The sequence below is a fragment of the Mustela nigripes genome, chromosome 1 (assembly GCF_022355385.1).
Source record: "Mustela nigripes isolate SB6536 chromosome 1, MUSNIG.SB6536, whole genome shotgun sequence".
NCBI classification, from domain to species: domain Eukaryota; kingdom Metazoa; phylum Chordata; class Mammalia; order Carnivora; family Mustelidae; genus Mustela; species Mustela nigripes.
Genome location: NC_081557.1, coordinates 37829015 through 37851307, shown reverse-complemented (window position 1 = coordinate 37851307; position 22293 = coordinate 37829015). Strand labels below are relative to the sequence as shown.

General features: G+C 34.8%; 1 protein-coding gene across 3 annotated transcripts in view; it reads right to left on the bottom strand.

The window, feature by feature from the left end:
* BTBD10 (BTB domain containing 10) overlaps positions 1 to 22293 on the bottom strand; it is a 72482-nt gene that overhangs the window by 20347 nt on the left and 29842 nt on the right. For all 3 annotated transcript variants that reach the window (XM_059408039.1, XM_059408040.1, XM_059408035.1), the window contains one exon: positions 207 to 403. In XM_059408039.1, coding sequence (XP_059264022.1) covers positions 207 to 403 — 197 coding nt within the window. The remainder of the gene's footprint in view (positions 1 to 206; positions 404 to 22293) is intronic.

The following is a 22293-nucleotide window of genomic DNA, read 5'->3' as shown; positions in this document are numbered from 1 at the left end:
CCAGACTAAAAAAAATCACTTTTAAGTTTCATTTAATAAGCTGATTTCTTATAGCAAGAATGAAGCTAAGCTAAAATAGCAACTGAATAGAACTAAGAAGTTAATTTTACTCTCAAGTACTAGGCAGAATTCACAGTCATTACTGTTTTAAAAAGGTAACTGCATGCTTTTAAAAACTGTCAGGAAGATAAGTTAATTTTACGTACCAACATGGTGTTGTCGTGTTGGAGAAGTAACATTTCTAATACAAGGAGTGAGTTGAGATTCTGTTCTTTCGTGAGATGAATCTCGTGATCTGTCACTTGATCTTCGTCTATCTCTTGATCGTTCATGTCCCCCGCTAGCACCATGTAGACTCATTTTGGTGTGATCAACAACTCCTTTAGCAACACGTGAGGGAGTACTGGTAAGTCAAAAAAGAAAATTAACCATAAAAGTGGAACAGGAGATCACAAATGCTTTTAAAGAAAAAAGCAATTAACATTAAACTACTACTATTTTGAAGTTTAAGAATCAAATGCTACAATTCTGAAACAATTATCTTAAACGTGTAAGTTTTATAAATGCTGGAACAGAGTATATTTAAAGATCAAATAATCCAACTCAGTTTTTTTTTTTTTAAGAATGAGAAAAACTAAAGCCCAGAAATGTTAATTAACTTTTGAGTAAGTAGTAGTAGTAATAGTAGTAGTACTAGAGACCACCCAGATCTTCTAAATATTGCTCAAACATTTTTCTCTCTTTGATGGGGGCAGGAGGTGGCGAGGCACAGGCAGAGAGAACACCAGCTTTCAGAACTCCAAAAAAATCAGCTATGGGGCAAAGTAACTGGTCTCCTTGCCAAATACAATAAGCCTACATGCTTACTCTAATATCAACTCATCTTGATTTTGATTGAACTCCTTTCAAAATTTTTGGCAAAAAAAAGTTTCTTTGAAAAGCATTTCTCTAAAAAGCTTAATTAACTGTGCTCTGTAAAGCTACAGAATTTAAAATTTTAAAATATCTTAGGTAAATTTGCTTATAAGAAGTGAATACCTGAGAATGATGAAGTGCATACCTGAGAATGATGATTAAACTAGTCTAATTGGCAGAATTAAGTCACAATTATTTATGAAGATATATGTACCACATGTACAATGCTATAGAGAAGTTCCCTCAAGGGACTTGCATGTACCCGTCTCAGTAATAGATGTGTATCAGTAATACATGAACACACAAATTTAAACAATTCAATAGTAATCCCAAATTTCAAATATAAAGCTGGTAAGTACATCTCAAATATGTAACTAATAAGTGAGAAATAGATAATAAATGCTTTAATATCTCAGAGGAATAAAACTTCACTACAGACTTGAGTTAATCACTGGTGAATCAGGTGCTGGCAACTAAGTAAGATTTTCATAAAGTACATTGCAGGTAAGAAAATTGACAAGAACAAAGAGAGAGCCAAACCTAATACATCTGGAAATTTACCATCTCATCATTATACCATGATGCATGGTTTAAAAATTTAGTGTTTTTTATAAATAGAAACAGAAGAAACTTCACAGTTTTAGAGAAATACAGAAATATAACACAAAATGTACTCTAATACTTAGTTGCTCAACATGTTGAGTATTACTTAACATTATGGAACATTTCCTCATCTCTACAATATAGGTTCTATTTACTTTATTAAGGTTAATATGAGGATTAAATGAAGAAATAGAAGTACACTAACCAACAATGTACCTAGCACAATAGAATCCCCCAATTAAATACTAGTTTATTTAGTTATGACAGATGGAGATATTAAAATTCAATTATAAGACTGCTCGGAGTCACACAGTATTTAGTAGATATGCCAATAATACTATACCCTAGGCCTTTTTTTTTTAAATTTTTTTTTTTAAGATTTTATTTATTTATTTGACAGACAGAGATCACAAGTAGGCAGAAAGGCAGGCAGAAAGAAAGGAGGAAGCAGGCTCCCTGCTGAGCAGAGAGCCCGATACGGGGGCTTGATCCCAGAACCCTGGGATCATGACCTGAGCCAAAGGCAGAGGCTTTAACCCACTGAGCCACCCGGGTGCCCCTACCCTAAGCCTTTTAATTCATTCCAGTGCCCCCTCCATATTATTAACCCAGCACTCCATCACTGAAACCACACTCATTAAAATTTAAATCTTCTTGATTCAATTTTAAATCCCATAGTGCTTCTGGAACATCTCCTCTGTTGGCTTATTATCTACAATTCTTTTGTTATTTTAGTATTTTCTTTTATTAAGATACTCAGTCATCACCTCATTATAACAGACTACAAAGATAAAAGATAAGGCTAACTTTGTATTTATCCTAAGAGTTACTTCTAGGGAAATAAAGGCAACCTATCAACCTTTATCAGCTATTTGTCTTTCATAAAGCCACAGAGCAAAAAAATTCTACTCCCATCTTCTTTCTAGTGAAAAAGATCAAAACAGGACTGCATCCTTGGAACATAATAGTTTTCTTCTTATAGAAAAGATCCTACTGCATTTATGTTAAAAACTTCAGAGTAGAAACAATGGAATTTCTGGTTTGTCTTAAGGTAGGAAAAAGAGGGGCGCCCTGGGTGGCTCAGTGGGTTAAAGCCTCTGCCTTCAGCTCTGGGTCCTGGGATAGAACCCCATATTGGGCTCTCTGCTCAGTAGGGAGCCTGCTTCCTCCTCCCTCTGCCTGCCTCTCTGCCCACTTTTGGTCTCCATCTGTCAAATAAATAAATAAAATCTTTTAAAAAAATAATAAAGTAGGAAAAAGAAAGCAATCTACACGAATAGAAAAAGGATTATATATTGAAATAAAAACCTCCTCAAATTATCTTAGCTGTTAAGTTTTAAATGTGCTTAAATATGAATCTAATTGTTAATCTAATGGACAAGGTATAAACCCAACTACAACTAAGGCCAAATGCAGGACAAATGTTCAGTTTGGGTGAGGCCAAGGAGACTGATTAATTGAAAAAAAGTGTTTCTAGGGCGCCTGGGTGGCTCAGTGGGCTGGGCCACTGCCTTCGGCTCAGGTCATGATATCAGGGTCCTGGGATTGAGTCCCGCATCAGGCTCCCTGCTGAGCAGAGAGCCCGATGCGGCCTCTCTCTCTCTCTGCCTGCCTCTCTGCCTACTTGTGATCTCTCTCTGTCAAATAAATAAATAAAATCTTTAAAAAAAAAAAAAAAGAAAAAGTGTTTCTATCAGACACTTTTATAACTGAAACATTAACTGCTACTAAGCATTTATTCTGCTAAAATATTGGCTTTACATCTAAAATGTTTAGATTTTAAAGAAATGCAAAAGGATCATACTTCCATTCTTTATTTTCATTCCCAAATGGAATGTACTCTGCATCAAACCTTCAAAATCAGATGTCATGGAAGACTAATTATGTCCTACTTGATTTAATTAAATAATTTTAGATCAGAAAAGCACTCTAAGGACAAAAATAATTAGTACGTGTAAAAGAAAATGAGGACAAGCAAGTTCAGAGGGGATAAGTCTGCTTCATGTTGCATTTAAAAGTCAGAGATCTGTGAACTCAGGACAGGTAAGGAGTTGAAGATTACATCAGCTCCAACATCTACTTTTAGTCAAGACAGAATAACAAGGATTGAATTTGTTTTCCTATCTGGGGGAAAAAAGTAGACAAAATATATAAAACAATGGTTTGTAAGACACAGTTCATCAGCAACGACAGTGATCCCTGAAAGATGAAAAACAAATGAGATAAGCCCAACAACTGCTCTAAATTATTTTTTCCAAATTACTATTTTTTATTAATTATTTTTATAAACATATAATATGTTATTTGCCCCAGGAGTATAGGTCTGTGAATCGTCAGGCTTACACACTTCACAGTACTCACCATATCATAAACCCTCCCCAATGTCCATTACCCAACCACCCTCTGCATGCTCCTCCTCCCCACAGCAACCCTCAGTTTATTTTGTGAGATTATGAGTCTCTTTCCAAATTACTATCTTAAGAGATTTTCCAGAGTAAATAGGGAAGTGAAACCCAGGTGGAACCTGGTAGACTCAGGTAAGGAGCTGGAGAGCTTGGGAATAGTAGGTGCCAAGAGTTCTCAGCAAAGAGCACTAGAGGGGGGGAGCAAGCAGCACAGAGAAAAAACTTCAGAGATCTGCAGTCTTCTTGAAATACTGAGCTGAGTACCAACCAGCGAATACATCTGAGGAAACGACATAAGGCTCGGGAAAGAACCAACTCAAAGGATAAGAAGACACAGTGACCAGGACTCATATAGGACCTACTTCCCCCAGGCAGGCTGGAAAACCTCGTAATTCATAGGGCATTGAAGAAAGAATCTTGACTAGTTTTAAAATTTTAAAAAAGCACTATGGGATTTAAAATTGAATCAAGAAGATTTACATTTTAATGAGTGTGGTTTCAATGATGGTCTTGACTCTGAAATGGGAATCAGACCTAGACTGGTCACCGTGCTAGTCATATCTAACAAATCTTAACAGGAAGACCTGAAAAGAATCAAACTGTTTCCAAGGAACTCAACTGTAAAACAAAGCTCAAGAATATTTATAGAAAAAATAATACCCAGCATCCAAACAAGGTAAAATTCACAATGTATGGCATTCAATAAAAAATTACCAGGCGTGCAAATAAGTAGGAAAACATAACCTGTAAGAGATTTTAAAAACTCAATCAAAATCAGCTTGGAACTGACATGTCTCAGAATTAGAAACAATGACATTAGAAGTCATTATAATCATATTGCTCCAAAAGGTTATGTAGAAATACAGAAGGAAAAAAAAGATGCAGATCAAACTTCCAGAGATATAAAAAATGGTATCTTAGATGAAAAATAGACTGGATGGAATTAAAGAAAATTACACATTATAGAAGAAAAGATTTGTGAATTTGAAGACACAGCAAGAGGAAATACCAAAAATAAATATAGTATTCATTATAAAAAAAATAAATGGAGTAAAAGTGAGCAGCAGGTCAATTTCAAATGCCCTAATATAAGTATAATGGAGTCCATAAAGGAAGAAAGGTAAAGAAAAGAAAAAATATTTGAATGTCTTGAAATGTAATACTACATGTATTACACACAACAAATCCCATATTTTAAGAAAAAAAAAAAAAAAAACCTGTGAACCTATATTTGCTTTATCTAGCTGAAACATCTTCAAAAATAAAGAGGGAAATGCATTTTCAGACACACAAAAAGATGAATTAATTAATTAACCATGAGCAGACCAGCATTATAGGAAGAGTTAAAGGAAGCCCTTTAGTCAGAAGAAAAAGTAATGCCAGAAGAAAATATGAATCTACACAAAGGGATTGAAGAACACTGGAAATAGTAACTACATGGGAAGATCTTTTTTATATTGTTTAAATCTCTTTAAAAGATTCAAACAAATCTCTTTAAAAGATTTAAATAATAATTATAACAATACAGTATGGGGCTTATAACATATACACATAACTACAATAGCAAGTTTGGGATGAGAGACATAAAAGTACACTATTGTGGCTCTTAAACCATTTCTTGTGTCAAGTAGTACTGCTTGAAGGTAGACTGATAAATTAAAGAGTTGTATTACAAGCCCTCAAACAACCACTAAAGTAAGGAAACGAAGAATTACAGGTAATGAGCCAACACAGAAGAGAAAATGAAATCATTAAAAAAAAAAAGATGCAATTAATCCAAGAGGGCAAAGGAAAAAGGGAGAGGATGGGGAAACAAGAACAAATGGGACAAAAAGAAAATAAAAAGCAAGATGATAGACTTAATCATATCTATAATCACATTAAATGTAAGTGGCCTAACCCATAAAAGGTAGAGATTATCAGACTAGATATAAAAGTCAGACCCAATTACATATGTTGCCTACCTGAAACACACTTCAAATATAAAAGTACAAGGAGATTCACTATAAAAGGATAATGAAAAATCAACTATGCGGACACTAGTCAAGAGAAAGCAAAAGTAACAATATTAATATCAAAGTAGACTATAGAGCAAAGAATATTACCAAGGCATATCAAAAAGAAAAGCGGGATATATTCATTAAAACCATGTCCCAAAAGTTCTTCTGCTTCATAATACAGCTTCAAGATACATGAAGCAAAATCTGATAAAACTGTAAGAACTCCATACTTATATTAAGAGATTTCAATACTCCCTTGTAATACTTAATAGAGCAAACAAAAAATCAGGAAAGATGAATAAAATTTGAACACTATCAATGACCTAACTGACATTTATAGAACACTGAAGCCAGTAGGAGCAAACAACTCATTTGTTTCATATGCCCACAAAACATTTACCAAGACAGATGATATTCTGAGCAACAAAACAAGTCTCCATAAATTGAAAAGAATTCAAACATATAAAATTTGTCCTCTGATTACAACAGAATTAGATTAAGATTCAGTAACAGAAGTAAATTTCCCAAATATTTGGAAATTGAATAACACCTTTTAAATAATTTATGGAGCAAATAAGAAAGCAAAAGGGAGAATGCAAAATTGTCAAGTTAAAAAAAAAAAACAAATGTAATCAAAATGTACAGAATGGCATGACATTATAGCAGCAGTTAGGGAGCAAATTATAGCATTAAATACCTATATTAGAAAAAAAGAAAGTTCTAAAAAATAAATAACTTGTTTCCACCTTAAAAAACTAAACAAAGACTAAATTAAACCCAAAGTGGAAAAAGTAAGCGTACACTAATTAACACTTCTATAAGCAGCACACAGGGTGTGCATCTTCTTTCCTCCCATTCAGAACTATTTATGCTGAAATATTTTTATTCTTGTTAGTAGTTAAGTTAAATATTTTAAAAGTCATAATTATGTAATTATGAGGGTTGGACTCATCTTGTAGGTTTATAAGCCATTTATAGTTATTCTTACCTATTGTTTTATGTCGGGTTTGTGGCATTTTGTTTATTAGTTTGGATGTTCTCTATATATTAAAATAATTAAACGCTTGTCTGCCATGTAGATTTTTTTAAAAAGTAGAAAAAGTAGTAAGAAAGATCAGAGTGGAAATCAAAATAATAGAAAACAGAAAAAAAATAGGGGGAAAAAATCAATGAAACAAAACCTAGTTCCTTTGAAAAACCCAATTAAGGGGCACCTGGGTGGCTCAGTGGGTCATGAGCCCCGAATCAGGCTCTCTGCTTGGTAGGGAGCCTGCTTCCTCCTCTCTCTCTGTCTGCCTCTCTGCCTACTTGTGATCTCTACCTGTCAAATAAATAAATAGAATCTTTAAAAAAAAAAAAACAAACAAATTTATAAACCTCTAGCCAGACTGGAGATAAAAAATTGAGAAGATACAAATCCCAATATTAGAAATGAGAAAGCTGACATCACTACAAAGGTCACCCATATTAAAAGAGTAATAGAAGAGTACTATAAACAACTTTACACAAATAAGTTCATCAACTTAGAAAAACTGGACAAATTCTAAGGTACCAAACCTTACTCAGTAAGAAACAGATAAGGTGAACAGCTCCATTTTTAAAAAAGATTTTATTTATTTGAGAGAGAGAGAGAAATAGAACACATGCTTGGGGAGGAGCAGAGGGAGAGGGAAAGGGACAAGCAGACTCCTTGCTGAGATCGGAGTCTGACTTGAGCTGAAATCAGATGCTTAACTGACTGAGCTACCCGGATGCCCCTGAATAGCTCTATTTCTATTAAAGAATTGAATTTGCAGTTCAGAAATTCTCCTCTAAGAAAACTCCAGGCCCAGATGGCTTCACTGATGAACTCTACCAAGCACTTAAGAGGGATATAATATCAATTCTACATAAACTCCTTCAGAAAATTGAAGACAACATACTTCCTAACTCATTATATGAGGCCAGCATTACTCAAGTACCAAAACCAAAGAGACTTTATAAAATAACTACAGACATGCCTCAGAATATGCATATTTATTTTTTTTAAAGATTTTATTTATTTATTTGACAGAGATCACAAGGAGGCATAGAGGCACAGAGGCAGGCAGAGAGAGAGGAGGAAGCAGGCTCCCTGCCAAGCAGAGAGCCCGATGCGGGACTCGATCCCAGGACCCTGAGATCATGACCTGAGCCGAAGGCAGCGGCTTAACCCACTGAGCCACCCAGGCGCCCCAGAATATGCATATTTAAACAAAAATTTAATCAAACAGAGCAGCAGATAAAAATGTCAATCCATTATGTTCTAATGAGATTTATCCTAAAAATGCAAGATTGGTTGAATACTCAAAAATCAATTATTATATGTCAATTATACTTCAATAAAAATGTCTTAATATAATTCACCATATTAACAAACCAATGAAAAAAGCTATATCTCAGTATACATTTTGGCAAAAAGGAAATCCATTCCTGATTTAAAAAACAAAGCAGGAATACAATAGAATATCACCAACTGGATAAAAGATATCTACAGAAAAACCTACAGCCAGCGTCAGAGTTCGTGGTTAAAGACCAAACACTCTCCACCTAAGATCAAGAACAATACAAGAATGTCTACTCTCACCACTTTTATTCATCAATGTACTAAAGAGTGTACCCAGAACAGTATGTCAAGAAAAAGGTCTAGAAGGCATTCAGATTGGAAAAGAAGTAAAACCATCCTTATCTGCAGATAATGCAATCATCAATTGTAGACTCTAGTACAAAGTCACTAGAACTAATGTTTAACAAGGTAACAGGATGCAAGATCAATATTCAAAGTCAGCTGTATTTCCATATACACTTGATCCTTGGAACAATGCAAGTGTTGGGAAACCAACCCCTCCAGTTTAAAACCTGCACATAACTTTTGACTCCCCCAAAACTTAACTATTAACAGCCTCCTGTTCACCAGAAACCTTACCTATAAACAATTAATATATTTTGTATGTTATATGTATTATACTATACACTGACAATAAAGTAAGCTAGAGAAAAGAAAATGTTAAGAAAATCATAAAGAACAGAAAATACATTTACAGTACTACATGCATATTTATTGGGAAAAAAATCTGCATGTAAGTAGTCTGTGCAGTTCAGATCCATGTTGTTTAAGGGTCAACTATACTAGCAACAACAATAACAACAAATCAGAAATTAAAATTTTAAAACTACACCATTTACAGTAGCATCAAAAAACTGAAATATGTAAGGATAAATCTGCCAAAGATGGAGATCTATATGCTAAAAGTATAAAACACTGCTGAGAGTAACTTAAAAAGACCTAAATAAATGGAAAAATTCACCAAGTTCACACAAGTCAAATGATTCAATATTATTAAAAAAGCAACTCTCCCCAAGTTGATCTATAGATACAATGTAACTCCAGGGGTGTTTGGGTTGCTCAGTTAAATGTCTGATTTCAACTCAGGTCATGATCTCAGGGTTCTGGGGTCACCCTGCCTGGGGTTCCATGTTCAGTACTGAGTCTGCTTGTCCTTCTTTCCCTCCTCCTGCCTGTGTTTGTGCTCTGGCTCTCTCTCATAAACAAATAAAATCTTAAAAAATACACAATGTAATTCCAAAATTTTTAACAGGTTTCTTGGTCAAAAGTAACAAACTGATTCCAAAATTCATACAGAAGTGCAAAGGATCTAGAAGAGCCTAAATAACTTCTTAAAAAGAACAGATATGGAACACTAATCTAATTTCAAAGCTTATTATAAAGATACAGGAATGAACACAGTGTGTTACTGGTATAATGACAAATAGATTAATGAATCAGAAAAGGGCCCACACACACGTATACAGACAACTCATTTTCAACAAGGATTCAAAGTCAATTCAAGAGTCTTTTCATCAAATAGTGATGAAACAAATGAATATAGAATGTATAATCTGCCTCCAGCACCTTGGGGAGGGGAGAGTTGCAGGTGACGTAAGGAGAGTTTGTGTCATATACAAAAGTGAAGTCAAAATGAATCACAACCCTAAATCTAAAACTTAAAATTATAAACGTTTAAGGAGAAAAAAAGCAGAATTCATTAAAAAATATATTAACATGGGGTACCTGGGTGGCTCAGTCGGTTAAGCATCCAACTTGATTTTGTCTCAGGTCATGATCTCAGGGTTGTGAGACTGAGCCCCACATTGGGCTCTATGCCAGGTGTGGAGCCTGCTTAAGATTCTCTCTCTCTCTCTCTCTCTCTCTCATTCTCACCCACCCTTCTTCTCCTCTCTAAAGCTAAGTAAATAAGTAAATCAATAAACTGATGAACTGGGATACATCAAAATTAAAAATTCTTGGGCGCCTGGGTGGCTCAGTGGGTTAGGACGCTGCCTTCGGCTCAGGTCATGATCTCAGCGTCCTGGGATCGAGTCCTGCATCAGGCCCTCTGCTCAGCAGGGAGCCTGCTTCCCTCTATCTCTCTCTGTCTCTCTGCCTGCCTCTCCATCTACTTGTGATCTCTGTCAAATAAATAAAATCTTTAAAAAAAAATTAAAAATTCTTCAGGGTGCCTGGGTAGCTCAGTTGGTCCAGCACCTGCCTTCGGCTCAGGTCATGATCCCAGGGTCCTGGGATCAAGTCCCACATAGGGCTCCCTACTCAGCAGGGTGTGTGCTTCTCCCTCTCCCTCTGCCTGCTGCTCTCCCTGCTTGTGTTTGCACATGCGCGCTCTCTCTGTCAAATAAATTATTTTTTAAAAATCTTTTAAAAAATTTAAAACTTTTGCTCTTCAAAAGATACTGGTAGGAGAATGAAATCATGTATCTGAAAAAGAATGTGTATCTAGGCTATAAAGAACTCTCAAAGCACAAAAAAATTTGAGATATAAGGATTAAAAAAATAAATACATGAAAAGCGGCTGAACATCATCACTCATTAAGGAAATGCAAATCAAAACCACAATGTAACACCATTTCACATCTATATGAATGGCTAAATAAAAACAATGGCCATATCAAGGGTTGATGAATATGTGTATGAAATGAACTGTCACATACTCCTGATGGTAATGTAAAATGTTCCAACCACTTTAAAAACTGTATTTAAAAACAGTTTGAAAGTTTCTTAGAAATTTACATATTTACTATGCATATGACCCAGGCATTCCACCTATTCACCCAAAAGAAATAAAAGCATATGTCTGTAAAAAGATACAAACATTGTTAGTTGCTTCATTTGTAACAGTTCCAAACTAAAGACAGCCTAAATGTCTGTGAACAGGTAACTGGATAAACAATTTGTGATGTGTCCATACAATGGAATACTACTCAAAAAAAGAGAAACGAACTATTAATACAAATTACAACATGGATCAAGTTCAAAATTATACTGAGTGAAAGAAGCTAGATCCCTATACTACCCAAAAAAGGACACAGTAATATCAAGTTCTGGGAAACACAAACTAATGTACAGTGTCAAAAAATATACTGGTACTTATATGGGCATGGAATATGGGGGCTGAAAGAGGTAGAAGGAAAAAGTTACAAAGGACCCCAAGCAGAATTCTTTGAAAAGGTGAGAACTAGAAGAAAATTATGAGAAGAAAAAATTTCATAGGTAAAAACAAACATATAAAAAGGTAGTAGACTAATCACTTATAAAGTCAGTATGGAGGTAAAAACACAAAAGTAGTATAATCAGTTATACCCACAAATACCATCAAGGAATACAGAAAAAGATGTAAATATGTCATCAAATACCTAAAATGTGGAGGGAGGAGTAAAAGTTTAGTGCTTTTAGAATGTGTTCGAACTTAAAGTGACCATCAACCTAATACAAACTGCTATACACATAAGATATTATAAACCTAATGGTAACAAACCAAAAAACTATAATAGATGCACAAAAAATAAAGAGAAAGGAATCTAACCATAACACTAAAGAAAAAAATCAAATTATGAAGGAAGAGAACAAAAGAAAGGAACAGAGAGAAACTACAAAAACAACCAGAAAACAATGAACGAAATGGCAATAAGTACACACCTATCAGTAATTACTTTAACTATAAATGGACTAACCATTCCAATCCAATGAGTGAAACTGATTAAAAAAAAACAAGACCCATTATATGCTCCCTACAAGAGACTCACTTCAAAACTAAACACATGTACAGATTAAAAGTGAAGGGCTGAAAAACATATACCATGCAAATGGAAGTAGGAAAAAAAAAAAAAAAGCCAGGGTGGAAATACACCAAACAAAAGAGACTTTAAAACAGACTGTAGCAAAAAAATAATAAAATAAAATAAAAAATAAACAGGCTGTAGCAACAGAAAAAGAAGGGCACTACAAAATAATAAAGAGATCAATACAATAGGAGGGTATAACAATTGTAAATACCTATACACCTAATAAAGGACCACCTAAATGCATAAAGCAATTATTAACAGATATAAAGGGAGAAACTGAAAGTAACACAATAATAGTAGGGGACTTTAACACTGCACTTACATCAATAATAGATCATCCAGACAGAAAATCAACAAAGAAACACTGACTTAATGACATAATTAGACCAAATGGACATAAGACCTATACAGAACAGTCCATCCAAAAACAGCAACATACACATTCTTTTCAAGTACACATGGAACATTCTGTAAGATAGATCATGTTGGTCCACAAAACAAGTCACAATAAATTTAAGAAGACTGAAATCATACCAAGCATCTTTTCTGACCACAATGGTATGAAACTAGAAATCTATAATAATAATCTGGAAAGAACACAAATACATGGAGGCTAAACAACATGCTACTAAACAATGAATGGGTCAACCAAAACAAAGAAGAAATTAAAAAAATACATGAAGACAAACGGAAATGAAAACACAATGGCCCCCAAACTGAGGGAGAACTTTATACTAACAAAGGCCTACTTCAAGAAACAAGAATACTCTCAAATAAACAACTCAAGCTTACATCTAAAAGTGCTAGAAAAAAACAACCAAAGCCCCAAGCTAGCAGAGGAAGGAAATGATAAAGATTAGAACAGAAATAAAATGGAGGATTAAAAAACAAAAGGAAAGCTCGATGAAATCAGGAGCTGATTCCTTGAAAAGATGATAAACATTGATAAGTCCTCAGACAGACTCATCAAGAAAAAAGAGAAAAACTGAAATAAAATCAGAAATGAAGTAAAAATGACAACCAACACCACAGAAATATGAAGAATTATAAAAGAATATTATGAAAAACTGTATACCAACAAATTGGACAACCTGAGAGAAATGGATAAATTCCTAGAAACATACTATCTTCCAAGACCAGGATAAAACAAAACTTAAGCAGACCAATTACTAGCAATGAAACTGAATCAGTAATCAAAAAACCTCCAATAAACAACAATCCAAGACCAGATGGTGAATTCTACCGAACACAAAAAGCTAACATATATTCTTCTGTGTTAGAAGTACAAGAGAAAGTAGAAGACAAAAACTGCCACATTCATTCTACAAGACCAGCATTATTACCCTGATACCCAAACCAGGAAAAAACACTCCAGAAAAAGAAAACTACAGGCCAAGATCTCTGACAAACACAGATGCAAAAATCTTCAACATATTAACAAACTGAATTCAACAAAACATTAAAAAAGAAATTCTCCACAATCAAGTAAAGTTTATTCCAAGGATGGAAGGGTGGTTTAATATTTGCAAATCAATCAATGTGATACATTTTTTTAAAAAAAAGGATAAAAACCATATGATCATCTCAAAAAAAAAAATTTGACAAAATATAACATCCATTCAGAATACAAAGTCTCAACAAACCAGGTTTAGAGAGAACAAACTTTAACATAATAAAAACCATACATGAAAAACATAGTGATTTAAAAACTGAGAGCCTGTCCTCTAAAATCAGGCACAAGGATATCCATTCTCACCACTTTTATTCAACATAGCACTGGAAAAACCTAGCTGCAAGAGTCAGACAAGAAAAACATACAAAAGGCATCCAAATTGGTAAAGAAGTAGAACTCATTATTTGTAGATGATATGATACTATATATGGAAAACCCTAAAAATTCCACCAAAAAAACTATTAGAACTGATAAATGAATTCAGTAAAGTCGCAGGATACAAAATCAATATACAGAAATCTGTTCCATTTCTATACACTAACAAAAAAGTAGCAAAAAGAGAATTTAAGAAAACAATCCCATTTACAACTGCACCAAAAAGAATAAAATGCCTAGGAATAAACTTAACCAGGGAGGTGAAAAATTTGTACTCTGAGAACTACAAAACACTGATGAGAGAAATTTAAAGCAACACAAACAAATAGAAAGATATTCTATCTTCATGGATTGGAAGAATCAGTATCATTAAAATGTCCATACTACCAAAAACAATCTACGAATTCAATGTAATTCGTATCAAAATAACAACACCCTTTTTCATAGAACTGGAACAAATAATACTAAAGTTTGTATGGAACCATAAAAGACCCTGAATAGCAAGTAATCTGGAAAAAGAGTAACAAAGCTAGAGGTATCACAATCCCAGATTTCAAGATATACTACAAAGCTATAGTAATCAAAACCATATGTTACTGGCTCAAAGACAGACACACAGACCAAAGGAACAGAACTGAGAGTCCAGAAATAAATTCATGCTTCTGTAGTCAATTAATCTGCAACAAAGAATATACAACGGGGCAAAGACAGTCTCTTCAACAAATGGTGCTGGGAAAACTGGACACCTACATGCAGGAGAATAAAACTGAACCATCTTCTTACAGCATATACAAAAATAAACTCAAAACAGACCTAAATGTGAGATGGATTAGAACTCCTAAAAGAAAGCGTAGGCCATAATCTCTTGGACATTGATCTTAGCAACAGATTTATGGATATGTGTCCTCAGGCAAAGGGAAACAAAAGCAGAATTAAATTAAATAGCAGAACTATTAAAACTACACCAAAATAAAAAGCTTTAGTACATTAAAGGAAACCATCAATAAAACAACAGGCAATCTACTGAATGGGAGAAGATATTTGCAAATGATGTATCTGATAAGGTGTTAAAATGGAAAATATATTAAGACAATTCAATACCAAAAAGCCCCAAATAATCTGATTAAAAAATAGGCAGAGAGGGTGCCTGGGTGGCTCAGTGGGTTAAGCTTCTGCCTTCGGCTCAGGTCACGATCTCAGGGTCCTGGGATCGAGTCCCACATCGGAATCTCTGCTCAGCAGGGAGCCTGCTTCCCCCCCCCACCTGCCTGCCTCTCTGCCTACTTGTGATCTCCATCAAATAAATAAATAAAATATTTTTTAAAAAAATAGGCAGAGGACCTGAACAGACATTTTTCCAGAGGAAACTACAGATGGTCAACAGACACATGAAAAGATGCTCAAATCACTAATCATCAGGGAAATGCAAATTGAAATCATGATGAGATATTACCTTACACCAGTGAGAATGGCTAAAATCAAAAAGAAATAACAAGCGTTAGTGAAAATGTGGAGGAAAAGGAACCCTCCTGCACAGCTGATGGGAATGTAAATTGGTGCAACCACTGTGGAAAACAGTGATGGAAGTTCCTCAAAAAATTAAAAATACAAATACCAGTAATCTCACTACTCATATTAACCCAACAAAAACAAAAACACTAATTCAAAAAGAATCACGCCTATGTTTATTGCAGCATTATTTACAATAGCCAAGATATGGAAGTGCTCCAAGTATCCACTGATAGATGACTGGATAAAGAAAATGTACTATACATACTAAAATAGAATATAGCTACAGAAAAGAATGAGATTTTGCCATCTGCAACAGCATGAATGAACCTAGGCAGTATAATGCTAGTGAAATAAGTCAGAAAGAAAAAGACAAATATCATATGATTCCACTTATATGCAGAATCTAAAAAAAATGAACCAGGAAAAAAAGCAAAACACATTCTGAAATAGAGAAGAACTGGTGGTTGCCAGAGGGGATGTGGGTAGAGGGTTGAATGAAATAAATAATGGGGATTAAGAGGTACAAACTTCCAATTATAAAATAAGTCACAGAGATGGAAAATACATCATAAGGAATATAGTCAATAATATTGTAGTAATAATGTTTGGTGACTACACTTTCCTGGTGAGGACTGAGTATAGAATTGTTGAATCAATGTTTACACCTGAAATTGATATAACATTATATGTTAATTATACTTCAAAAAAATTTTTTTTAAAAAGCACTTCAAGGAAACCTTTAGGTGTGATGGGTATGTTCATCTCCTGACTGCAGTGAAGTTTCATGAGTGCATACCTTTATCAAAACTTACCTCACTCTACACCAGAACTGGCCTCTTGACTAGAACATGGCCTACTTAAGGATATCCTTCCAGGAAGTTTCTAGTCAATCATTTTAATTACACTTAATAAAAGCCATGCCTTTCTTCTCCTAATAAATCCTAAGTTCTCTTTCACTAACATAGATTTTTGCATTCCCTCTTATAACATGGTTCATGTTCTCATGAAGCCAAAGACTTTCTACAATAAGATTAGAAACTACTACCATTTCCAACTGATCACCACTTGAAAACCTCACAGATAATATTACCTAATAGTTACTACAGAAACCCAAATCAGAATCCTTTTTTTTAAATTATTTTTTATATGTTTATTTTGAGAGTGAGTGAGAGAGAGCATGAGAGAGGAGGTCAGAGGGAGAAGCAGACTCCCCATGGAGCTGGGAGCCCGATGTGGGACTCGACCCCAGGGTTCTGGGACCATGACCTGAGCCGAAGGCAGCTGCCCAACCAACTGAGCCACCCAGGTGCCCCCAAATCAGAATCCTTAACCATGACTCCTCTAAAATCACAATTTTCATCATTAAGAAATATCACTCATAGCACCTCTAGTTATGTAAATAAACCAACCTTAAACACAAATCCTGCCAAATGAAAACATTTCCATTTTTTAAATATTGGAACTTAATAAGTTAATGCCTCTGATTTATCCTATACCAACTTTTCATTTAATTTCAAAATCATGCTTTAAAGCATGAGGGCAATCTACAGACAGTTGACTGACCAAAAATACTTAAATCTTACTAAAATGTTCACTCTCAGAAGCAAGTATCTGTTTACATCAAACTTCAGAATATTCATTTTGTATGAATTTTCACTTATGAACTTGCCACCAAATTTTTTTCCAATTTCCAATTACGGCAACAGATTCCAATGGTAGGGAGGTTCCTAAGGACTGAAGAGAAATTTAAAGGTCTCCTTCATTTTGTTCTGTGAAACTAAAAAACTCCGACAAGGGGAAAAAATAGTAAAGCAATAAGTCCAACAGTATTGCAAAATATGTACAAAAACCATGCTATTCTCTGAAAGGATAAATAAACTGTGGTACCTCCACAAAATGGAGTAATACTCAGAAATAAGAACTACTGATATGTACAACAATGTGAACAGATAGAAGGGCATTAAAGGAAATGAAAAACCCAAACCCAAAAGTTTACATACTATTGACTACATTTATATAATATTCTCAAAACGACAAAATTATAGTGATGGAGAACAAATCAGGAGTTGCCAGAGGTTAAAAGTGGGGGGAAAGGGTGTGATTCCAAAGAGACAGCATGAGGGCATCTGTCTGTGGTGATGGCAGCTGTTCTGTATCCTGACAGTGGAGGTAGTTATACAAATCTACATATTTGATAAAATATCACAGAATATATCCCAGGAAAAAAAAGTTCATATAAAAACTGATGTTTAGGGACGCCTGGGTGGCTCAGTGGGTTAAGCCGCTGCCTTCGGCTCAGGTCATGATCTCAGGGTCCTGGGTCCTGCTCAGCAGGGAGCCTGCTTCCCTCTCTCTCTCTGCCTGCCTCTCCATCTACTTGTGATTTCTCTCTGTCAAATAAATAAATAAAATCTTTAAAAAAAAAAAACTGATGTTTATAGGTTAGTTACAGTATTTTTTATTGTACCAATGTCAAACTCCTTGTTTGCTAATGTACTGCACTTATGTGAGATGTTATTACTGAGGGAAGCTGGATGAAGAGTACCCAGGAGCTCACTGCACAATTTTCACAATTTCTTATAAATCTAAAACTATTTCACAATAAGAAGTTTAATAAACATAAAAATAGCAATAGGCAGTTAGACCAAAAAAAAGCAAAACTATAATTAATAAACTCAGTGATCTGAAAAGATTATTTCCATAACACTAGAAGAGGGATATTGTTTTAAAAAAGAGAATGAGGGGAACCTGGGTGGCTCAGTGGTTTAAGCCTCTGACTTAGGCTTGGGTCATGGTCTCAGGGTCCTGAGATCGAGCCCCACATGAGCAGGGAGCCTACTTCCCCTTCTCTCTCTGCCTGCCTTTCTGCTTACTTGTTATCTCTGTCAAATAAATAAATAAAATCTTTTTAAAAATAAAAAGAATGAGAGTTCTTAGAAATTCAAAACAGAATCTCAGAAGCTTTTAAAGGTTACTGAAGGAATGGGATAAAATTGGGAATAAAAGACAAAGAATAGAAAATGAGAGAGAAAGAATGAGAAAATTAGAAAAATAATGAACAAGGTCAACATTCAAATAATGTATGTTCATAGAGAACAGAGAAAATAGAGAAATTATACACGAAAAATTTCCAGAAATAACTGATATTACTAAGCACTGCTGCTATCAGACACTAGTTTTAACAAAAACACAAAAGTAAAATATCTACAAAATGAATAGTATTCACTTATATGCAGTAACCTTACGTAGAATATACCTGGTACAATCTTATGAGGTAGCACTTTCCTAGTTTGAGGAATTATACTACTTATCTTTAAACACTTGTAGCAACTGACATCATAACCTGGCAAACCTTATTAATATTTGTTGAATTTAGCTGAGCTTCAGGGTATATTTAATATCTAAGCGTTTTCCCCTTCATCGGTTATATATTCCTCGTCAAACACTACTGTGTGTGTGTGTGTGTGTGTGTGTGTGTGTGTGTGTGTGTACAGAGAGATATGGAGTTTTACAAATTTACAAGTTGTTTTAAACATTTAATTGAGGTTTTAAGACCTACTTTTTCTTTTTCTTTTTTTTTTTTTTAAGGTTTTATTTTTTATTTGAGAGAGAACAAAAGCAAAAGAGATCACAGAGGGAGAGGGAGAAGCAGACGCACTGAGCAGGGAGGCCGATGTGGGGCTTGATCCCAGGACCCTGGGATAATGACCTGAGCTGAAGGCAGGAGCTTAACCAACTGAGCCACCCAGGTGCCCCAAGACCTACATTTTCTTAAAAATGAGGTGAGCATCCTTGTAAATTTTGCATTAGATGTTCCTATCCATTAGTCTGTCCTTAAAAAGGCAATATTTTAAATTCCTATTTTTATTTTACGGAAAATTAAGCCATTTTTATTAGTATAACAAGTATCATATCTTATGTTTTAGTTTTTTTAAGACTTATAAATGATTTCATATTAATATATTGTTAAGCATTTAATTTGCATATGTTTTTTATAAGCATATTTAAGGTGTTAAGAGATGCAAAACCATGGCTCATGGACCAAATGTAACACATTACTTGATTTTGTAAATAAAGCTTTGTTAAAACACAACTATGCCCATTCGCTTATACATTGTTTATGGCTGTTTTCACTCTATAATGGCAAAACTATAATGAGTTGTTGGAAAAGAAACTGTATAGTCCACAGAGCCAAAAATATTTACTATTCAACCCTTTACAGAAAATGTTTCCCATTCCTATGTTAAGTGTAAATAACTCTCATGATATAAGAAATATTATCAAATTCTGAATCTATTTTCAAAAGATACAATACAAATTTCATCTTTTCTCTTTTTGTCAACCAACCTTTCCATAAGCTTTTTGTTCTGCTTAATGCATGATCGGTTCCCCCAAGGAACAAGGGCTAATTACTGAAAAGGGCAGGTCTCAACTGAGGACTGAACTATGCTCTCAAAAGTATGTGGTTTGATCCTTTTTTTCTTTAGAAATATTTTAAATGATACTTAAATCCCAGATTTCCCCCACTAAAGACAACTGCAGCAAGAAATATAGTCTTAATACTAGACCTAAACCCTATTATCTTTTTCTTCTCCTCAAAAATCCATTGTCAGATATGTCAGCAACTGGAGTAAGGTAGAGGCAGTAGCAGCAGCAAGAAAGTTCAATAGAAAAAAGAACCCTTGTACACTGTTGGTGGGAATGTAAATTGGTGCAGCCACTGTGGAAAACATAGTGAGGTTCCTCAAAAAATTAAAATAGAATTACCCTATGATCCAGTAATTCCACTACTGGGTATTTACCCAAAGAAAATGAAAACAACAATTCGAAAAGATATATGCACCACTATGTTTATTGCAGTATTATTTACAATAGCCATAAGAAAGCAACACAAGTGTCCACTGATAGGTGAATGGATAAAGATGTGGTGTGTGTGTATATGGTGTACACATAGGTACATACATACATACAATGGAATATTACTCAGCCATAAAAAAAGAATGAAATCTTGCTATTTGCAACAACATGGATGGACCTAGTGGGTATAATGCTAAGTGAAATAAGTTATTCAGAGAAAAACAAATACCATATGATTTCACTCATGCAGAATTTAAGAAATAAAACAAACAAAAATTAAAAAGAGACAAAAAAAATTCCCACTCTTAAATACAGAAAACTGGTGGTTGCCAAAGGGGAGATGGGTAGGGGGAATAGGAGATATAGATAAAGTAGAGTATGTCGATGAGCAATGATTTATATATAGAATTGTTCAATCATTAGCTCATAAATCTGAAACTAATATAACACTATATGTTAATTATACTTAAATTTTTTTTTAAGATTTTATTTATATATTTGACAGACAGAGATCACAAGTAGGCAGAGAGGCAGGCAGAGAGGGAGAGGAGGAGGCAGGCTCCCTGCTGAGCAGAAAGCCCGATGTGGGGCTCGATCCCAGGACCCTGGGACCATGACCTGAGCTGAAGGCAGAGGCTTTAAGCCACTGAGCCACACAGGTGCCCCAATTATACTTAAATTTTTTTTACAAGTTTCGGGACGCCTGGGTGGCTCGGTTGGTTGGACGACTGCCTTTGGCTCAGGTCATGATCCCGGAGTTCCGAGATCCGAGTCCCGCATGGGGCTCCCAGCTCCACGGGGAGTCTGCTTCTCTCTCTGACCTTCTCCTCACTCATGTTCTCTCTCACTGTCTCTCTCTCAAATAAATAAATAAAATCTTTTTTTAAAAATTTTTTTAAAAATAAATAAATAATTTTTTTAAAGTTTCATATAATGTTGCAGTGACCACTCTAAGAGCATCTTTTCTATGAAGTCAAATGAAAACTGAGATACTAAAAATTCCAAGAGAAAAGTACCCCTTACGGGCAAATATTTAATGTTTTACTACCAGGGTAAAGTTTTCCCAAATGATAAAAGCTAATTTCATGCAAACAGTAAAGGAGCTGAAGGTTTCTTTAACCTTCAAATGTCTATTACTTTGCCTCTAGCTTTTGGACTTTTTTAACAAAATGAAAATGTTGCTAGGCAAGGACCTCTCCAAACTGAGGGGTCTCTGAATTGACGTTAGAATACCTAAATGTTACACTGCTAATTTTTTCAGTTCTAAAAAATAGCTAGTTATAATTCATCAACAGGTATCAGGTGCTTACAACAAACAGACAATGACAATTAAGCCCTATAATAACTAAAAGTACTCTTACCCTACTATCCATTATCCTAAAAATTTGTTTTAACACGCATTCAGTGCTCACTTCGGCAGCACATATATTAACATGCATTCAGTCTACCAAATATTCACTGAACACAAATCATAGGCTATTTACTATTCTAGTCCTGCTGTGCCCTCAAAATTAATACAATCTAGGGAAGAAAATCACAGAATATATACAAATAAATACATTAAATATTATATGGTGATAAGTTCTATGAGGAAAAATAAAGCAGGGTAAAAAGGACAGAGACTCATTTGAGGGTACACGTTTCAATCTGTCATAGAGTGGTCAAAGTGGGACTATCTGAGAAGATATCTGACCAAAGATCTAAGGAAAACAAAAACAGAAATATGAGAATATATGAGGGTGCAAAGACCCTGTGGCAAGAGTAATCTTTGGCTTTTTCATGGCATTCAAGAAGGCCAGGATTCCTGAAGCACAGAAAGCAAGACAATGTTAAAAGATGAGCTCAGGGGGCGCCTGGGTGGCTCAGTGGGTTAAGCCGCTGCCTTCGGCTCAGGTCAAGATCTCAGGGTCCTGGGATCGAGCCCCGCATCGGGCTCTCTGCTCAGCAGGGAGCCTGCTTCCCTTCCTCTCTCTCTGCCTGCCTCTCTGCCTACTTGTGATCTCTCTCTCTGTCAAAT